The 6,983-nt window shown below is 45.3% G+C and overlaps 1 protein-coding gene across 1 annotated transcript; it reads right to left on the bottom strand.

The window, feature by feature from the left end:
* Nucleotides 1-6,125: 6,125 nt before the first annotated feature.
* On the bottom strand, nucleotides 6,126-6,596 carry LOC136510588 (uncharacterized). Its single transcript, XM_066504990.1, has one exon. The coding sequence runs from the start codon at nucleotides 6,594-6,596 to the stop codon at nucleotides 6,126-6,128; it is 471 nt and encodes a 156-aa protein (XP_066361087.1).
* Between the last annotated feature and the right edge of the window lie 387 nt (nucleotides 6,597-6,983).

Genomic DNA, 6,983 nt, shown 5'->3' with positions numbered 1-6,983 from the left:
TCACGGGATGGCTTCAAGGCACGGCTGCGACGCCAGGAGGCGCACGGCGCGTGGCCAGCGCGGTCAGCCGGCCGTCGACGCGCGGCGCACACGCGTCCGGCGCTTTCTGAACCCGGTCGGCCATGACGGTCACTGACCGTTTTCTGAAAACACGATTCAGTCCTCCATTGTCCCGACTGATAGAGCATGTTCGACGATAATTATCTCCTAATCCGTGACGAGTTAGTGGAAGACATGAACATCAAAGCTGTAGACCTATATTCCCTCTACAATTTCTTTTCCATGATAAACACCTAAAACGTCATGGATCCGAAGTTACATGAAGCTAAAGTTGGCTTGATGCAACTGGAAAACACTATGACTTAGAATATTTTTCTAAGTGTTGAGAACAGCATGTATCTCTGACTTGTGGGCCATGTTTGACCATGTTCCACACATTTTCATGACTTGGCTATAAAACAACTTTTGTTCCTTGATAAATTTGCTACAACTTTTGTAAAGAGTGCACAGCCATGCAAAGTCTCTAAGTTGCACTTTTTAAACAGTCAAACAATGAGACTCTTATGGTCAATTCTAGTCAAACCTCCATTCAAGGGCAATTCTGTCATTTTGACCTACATGAATAATGTTCCAACAAGTAAACTAAATGTAGTTAAGGTGTATTAGACCATGATCAACCATTTTACAAAGTTGTTATATCACTTCTAATGATCACATGAAATAAAACAATTAAAACAAACAATTCAATCATATGTTGCAATGAAATGTTTCATATGTTTCATGGCTTGGTTGTTATTCTACACTTGTCATCTTTCTACCATGTTGCCATGTTTCCAAGTATAAGAATTTCATGTTGCATTCTCAAGTTGCACTACTATCATTCATAAGCACTCAAATACGAAACACATACAATTTCAAATGTTGCATATGTATGTTTCAATGATAATGACATGATGATATAGATAATGCACATGCTTATGAATGAAATGCAATTAGTGGAAGCCAAACACCTAGGGTGTTACACCCAGTGGCTGCTGCTTTTCTCTAGCATTCTCCTGTACCAGTTACGCCATCCGGTGATTGGGGGAAATGGCCAATTCTTGAACGTGTTTGGCCATCGATTTGGCGAGGTAATCCCAGACTTGAAAGGAATTCTTTGGGTTTCCTTCTCAATAATTTCGGAAGGGTCAGGATTTCCCATTGAGCCAAGGAAATAGGAGTCGGGATTGGTAGCATAGGGGATCAAAATCTGGCTCTTGTATTCCTTCAGAAGATGATTGAAATCAAAGGGGAGTAAATCAAAAGAGGAACGGGAGGATAAAATGAAAGTTGCCGAATATAAGTAAAGTTTACCTCTGGGATTTCATCCTGGGTCGCCATTGAAGATTTGAAGAAGGTCCGAAGTTGCGCTGAAGGCTTGAATTTTTGGGCAGTGGCTGCGGTTTTGAACGGTGATGAACTAGGAGAATGAAAGAACTTGTGGTCAATTTCAGAATAAAACAACTTTTATCCCAAAATTGAGGGGGCATGTGTTAACACTGGATTTTGGTTGATTCTGGAAGATGACAGGTAGACCCACGTGCGGGAAGAAAGGTATTCGGCAAACGAGGCAAGCGGTCGGCTAAATGCATTGCGGTCGGTTACTCCAGAAGGCGGTAATTCCATTCGGGAAAAACAGAAGATGGCAGGCAAGGCCGATCGAAGAGGTGAAAGTTGTAATAGTAAAGGACTCTAAGAGTTTAGGGTAAGGAATTGTGAGTTTCCAAGTTTATTTTTAGGTTCCTTTGTAAATCGTAGTCCTCCAGGACTCGTGTTTTGTGTAGGGTATAAATATTGACCCTCGACCATTGTAATAAGGGTTCACAACCAAATCAATACAACCGGCCCCGTGCCAACTTTCGAGTCCTTTTGTCGTGTCGTTGAGTTCTTCGAGAGGAGTCATCGATCCGTCGACCTCCGTAAGTTCCGACAACCTTGTTATCATGTTTAGTATCATGCGGTGGATTTAGACATGATGCAAGTAGTCTTGTTTGTTTTCAATGGTCGTGCGGCGGATCTTTGTTTGACAATCAAGAAGTCTTTGCTTATGCTTTGTTTATGAGTAGATACCGTGCGGCAGGCGTTTGCTCAATATGCTCAGTAAAAGCAGGATAGTTATCGGCTCTTTTAGATATGGCAAAATCTAAATAGATTCATTAAGTTATCCAGTGTTGCATGTTACGGAATATTTTATATATATATATTTGTAACACACTTCTGCCCAATCTAGATTGATATTGTTCGGCCTTCTCTCTCTTGTGGTTTTATTCGTGTTTCAACGATCATTGCTTTTTCATAATACCTTTGCAACTAGATAGCGCGCTCATAATGGCCGAATTATTTTAATCTAGGTTGTCACATGTTGCGGGTTCATGCATGTTAATCATGTTTAAGCTTTAACAAAACCAGGTGTCGTGCGGCAGACGTAGGTTTTAGATTAGTTTAATCGTTTTTATTTGCACGTTCCTTCTTCATGGACCCCAATTCGGCTGAACTGCCGAGCTTGGTTATGCATTAACTCATAATTAATTTCACTTGTTCAAACATGTCTTCCCATGCACGTGTATTCGGCAATCAGGTCTCAACGTGTATTCATCTTATGATTAGCTGAATGGTTTATGAACTCATTGGCAGACAGCTCTCTATAGCTGTATGTCGTTGTAAGTGGCTTCAGGGCCGTATATGTGGAACTGTCTGGTATCACCCGACATGTTTCGGTTTGACATTTAATTGTTTTATCCCTTGTTAGTTTTCAGGTCAAACTGACTGGCACGCTTCCGGATAACGAAGCACCCGGGAACCCGATTGAAGCTATGCTTTTCGGCTTGCTGTGTGTGAGGCACAGTGCGTCACATTTTGTGTCAACAGGTTTTATATTAGAAATGCTGAACTGAGCCTGTTTGCCGACATAGACCACTTAGCAGTGGCAAGCGCAAACTGGTCGGCAAGACCGAATGGTGAGGAGATGACCTAGGTCACTAAGCTTCTGTAGATTGTGGGGCAGATGCAAAACAATGTTAACAGAGTTGGTGTAACCATCAACTTTGTCTACCACCGGATTCAGCCGAGCAAGGAGAGAGTCCACCCTGTGTATGAATATGTAGGTGATGAAGATACTGACGAGAAGCCCCTGAGAGGATACATTCAGACATCGCCTATGCTTGGCTCCTAGAGCTTTTTTCAACTAACACCCAACTAAACAATGTGGGGCAGCAGAGGGCATACAACATCACGAATCCACCACCACAGGTAGGAGTATACTATTTGAAGTCCTTATGATGCCAAATCTTGATGATGTTAAAATGCCTTCTTGAAAACTTGTGGGCATGATCATGCTGTGTATCTCTCCGACGTGCCAGATGGCACCTGACCGAAGGGCGTAGATGCCTATCCAACCCAGGCTCCTACCATTTCGCCATCAGAGAGCAGTTCATCGTCCTCATCCAAGGACTTGGTGGAGAAATCTCCTAGGCGTCGGCAGCCACCATGCGGGAAAGAGCCAGCCCTAGAAGAGCTAGCGAAGAAGAAGAAGAAACCAAACAATCCGCTAGCACCCAAGGGTGGAATCTCGATAAGAGAGCCTCTGGCCCGCCGACAAGTCATCACGGACTAGTTGGACAATGATGAAGACGCAAGCAAGATGCTATAGTAGCGAGCTACGTGGATGGCCACTCCAGCACTGACCACCAGAGCCTCTGACCAGCCAACCCAAGGCGCCATTGGCCAGAGATCTGTTTAGGGCGAAGTCCCCAACCCTAGACAAGGGGCTTCGGCTGAGAGGGCCACCGCGGTGAGGACATAAGCACTGGAGGTGAACCGGCCACCTCCGGTGTTCTCAAGATTTGTACCGGCAACTAGAGGGTAAGGGAGCTCCAAAAAGCCCTAGCCATTCAGAGTTGCACACATGCGGTCCAACGAGTAAGTGTTTCTACTCTAGACTTAGTCCAAGCAAAAGCTGTGTGGAAGTATCGATGATAAGACATCATGTTGTAGGGAAACATCACCCGAGGAGGTTCACTCAGTCGACGTCAGCGCTACTTGGCGGGTGGCCAGGCCAAGTGCCGTGACAACCGCTGCTCAAGGTTCTAAGGTGGGACAACCAAAAGAGACATGAGAGGCACCTGTAGACTAGGCTGGTCCCCAAGACGAAGTCCCCGAGCACCCAGAGTGAATGAACAAAGATATTGCTATCGAGCTGAGCAGTCACCTAGAGCCAAGGGCTAGTCCTTAGGCTTAGACACCAAGGATGGAACTTGTCCCCTCCGTCCAACCATGAGCTAGCTGAGCACTGAGGCAGGTGAGGGAGTCCCCTAAGGTGATTGAAGAAATTGAGCGTGAAGCGCCAAATACCTAGGATCCTCCTTCTCAGCTTTTGTGGACCTTCATATGCCATGGAGATACAATGGAGGTGGTGGAGGATGAGGAGGGCTGGACTAGCGTTGGTGTCTAGCCAAATTGAAGTAAGTCAGTCTGCGTAACCAATTAAAATTATAGGTTATGCCTGTTAACTGCTAGTCACCGCAGGAGGTAATGAAGATTTCCGAGAGCCGTAGATGCCAACTAGAATGGGCGGCTCCATTGGCTGCCAAAAACTAGAGGTTACGTGAGTCTATGAAGACTCTAGAGAAGATGCTGGCTAGTGCACATGCCGACCAGGAGAAGCTGCGAGCAAAAAAGACTCAACTTGAAGCAGAGAACTGGGAGCTAAAGAATCAGTTAGGCAATGGCATAAGTCAAGAAAAAAGTAAGGCCTTAGGGCCTTCGGTGTATTGCTTTCATATCTTCAGTTTGCCCATGGTAATTGAAATCTTTTATTGGTGAAGAGCTTGTTGAAGCTCTGAGGTAGGCGGAGGCCAAAGCAGGTTTGGCACATGCTGCCAAGGTGGAGGCAAAAATCAAAACGCGCTTGGCACGTGATGCCAAGGTGGAGCCGGAGACCCAAGCTCTGCTAGCATGGGAAGCCATAGTGCTAGTGGAGAAACAAAAGGATGAAGCTTAGACGGTGGAAAAATGACTCACCGACGAACTGCAACGTGAGTTATTCTTCATGTTAATACTCATCTTGCTATGAGAAGCTTTTTAAGACGATTGCCCTCCTTGTCTGTAGTGATCCGAACCAATAGTCAAGCGTAGTTCTATGACTTCATGCTCTTGCTGGAGGCCAATAAAAAGACAATGAAGGGCATGACCAATGGGATAAAGCCCATGCTGGACCTCATCGACCCACAGTTGTCGGAGCCCAATAGGCGACCGCAGTCAGATGTCATCGTGGAGAGGTGTAGGTTAGTGTTGGAGAACTTCAAGCATTACGCTCGTGGCATCACTTGTTCTGCTGTGAGCCATGCACTGGTGGTTGTACGGTCATTCTACCCCTCACTAAAGCTCGAACAAATTGATGGTGGCTTTGCCTGAAATCTAAGCGATGAGCAAATCACCGAGCTAGAGGAGGAGGTGTCTAATTTGGCAATCCAGCTGGCGAACAACTTGGATCTGTTTGGCGATGCTGATCCTCATCCATGATTGCATGTAACAATTTTATCTGCGTTATGCCAAATAGCTATATATGAATCATTATGTTTAAGATGTACGAAATGTTAATATTTAATATTAACAATGCATTGTTAGTCCTTTATCTTGTTATCTGCCCTGGCTATTCCACACCCCATGGTGTTAAGAGCTTAGCTCCTGTGCACGCTTAGAAATATAGGTATCGCCGAGGAGCCACTGTCGACTGCCCATGATGTAGAGCACTATTGCCCTTGCACGTTTAGGTGCTAGACCGAGAACAAGACTTCTTCTGAATAACATGAAGGTGAACTTGACTGGTCGGTGAATCAAAGGGTGATAGTATATGTCATCTTAAAGATGTTTAGTATGGAGAAATAAGTAACTTGAGAGAAATTATGGAAAACAAATGGAGAAACAATCATACATATAATTATTATTGAAATACATAAAAAAGGTACATATCTTTAGTACAATGTCTCAAGGATAGAAATGCCTAAGGTGTTCAATGCGCCATGAATTAGGGGTGTTGATGTCGTCTTGATCATAGAGCCTATATGACACTGGTCGGGTTGTAGCCTTTATGTCATATGGGCCTTCTTAGAGCCAGCAATGCAAGCCTCCATTCTTGCTGAGAGATCCATTGCTTCAGTGAGGGTGAGTCCTTCTCTTTCACATTCGTAGGCGGTGGAGATGTTGGTGCGCAGGGTGAGGACGCCCTGCTCCATTGGAATCTTCAACACTAGATAAACATAATAGAGCACGACCATGAACTTGGCGAGAGCTGGTCGGCCAAGGATGGTGTGGTAGGCGATGTCAAAGTCTGCCACAAAGAAATTCATGTACTTAGTACGGAAGTGGTCAGCGCTGCCAAACTGGACTGGCAAGGTGATCTGCCCCAAAGGTTGGGTCGTTCTGCCAGGTATAATACCCCAAAATAGAGAATCAACATGGACAAGATCATCCTTTGTGAGGCCTAACTCAGTTAGGGCTGCGGCAAAGAGGATATTGAGGGCATTCCCACCATCGATGAGGACCTTCTTGAACCACATGTTGCAGATGATTGGATCTAGGATGAGTGGCAAACACCTAGGGTATGGGATATCTACCCACTAGTCGGCCCTACTGAATGTGACAGGATGCTCTAATAGTCCAGATATTTGGAATTAGTGACCCTATCATACTTGGTGATCGACATGACCTACTGAGCGGTGAGCTTCAGTTGGTGTTTGCTCTCGGAGGTGGCGTACCCTCTGAAGATTGTGGCGATAGTCTTGTTGGCATCTTAGAAAGCGGGTCATGCATCCTTAGGACGCTCCTCCCCCTTGTCGCCATCTGACTCATCATCCTTAAGCGTCTATCATTTATGTCCCTCATCACGGACAGCTTTGGCCATGCCATAGCATTGCCGCATGGTGTGCTTGCTGTTCTTGTGAATT

This window comes from Miscanthus floridulus, chromosome 16 (genome assembly GCF_019320115.1).
Source record: "Miscanthus floridulus cultivar M001 chromosome 16, ASM1932011v1, whole genome shotgun sequence".
NCBI lineage: Eukaryota > Viridiplantae > Streptophyta > Magnoliopsida > Poales > Poaceae > Miscanthus > Miscanthus floridulus.
Note: the sequence above shows the minus strand (reverse complement) of the source record. Positions and strands in the feature narration are given on the sequence as shown.

Coding starts and splice junctions, on each gene's coding strand:
- LOC136510588 (XM_066504990.1), bottom strand. CDS start 6,596: ATGTGGTTCAAGAAGGTCCTCATCGATGGTGGGAATGCCCTCAATATC.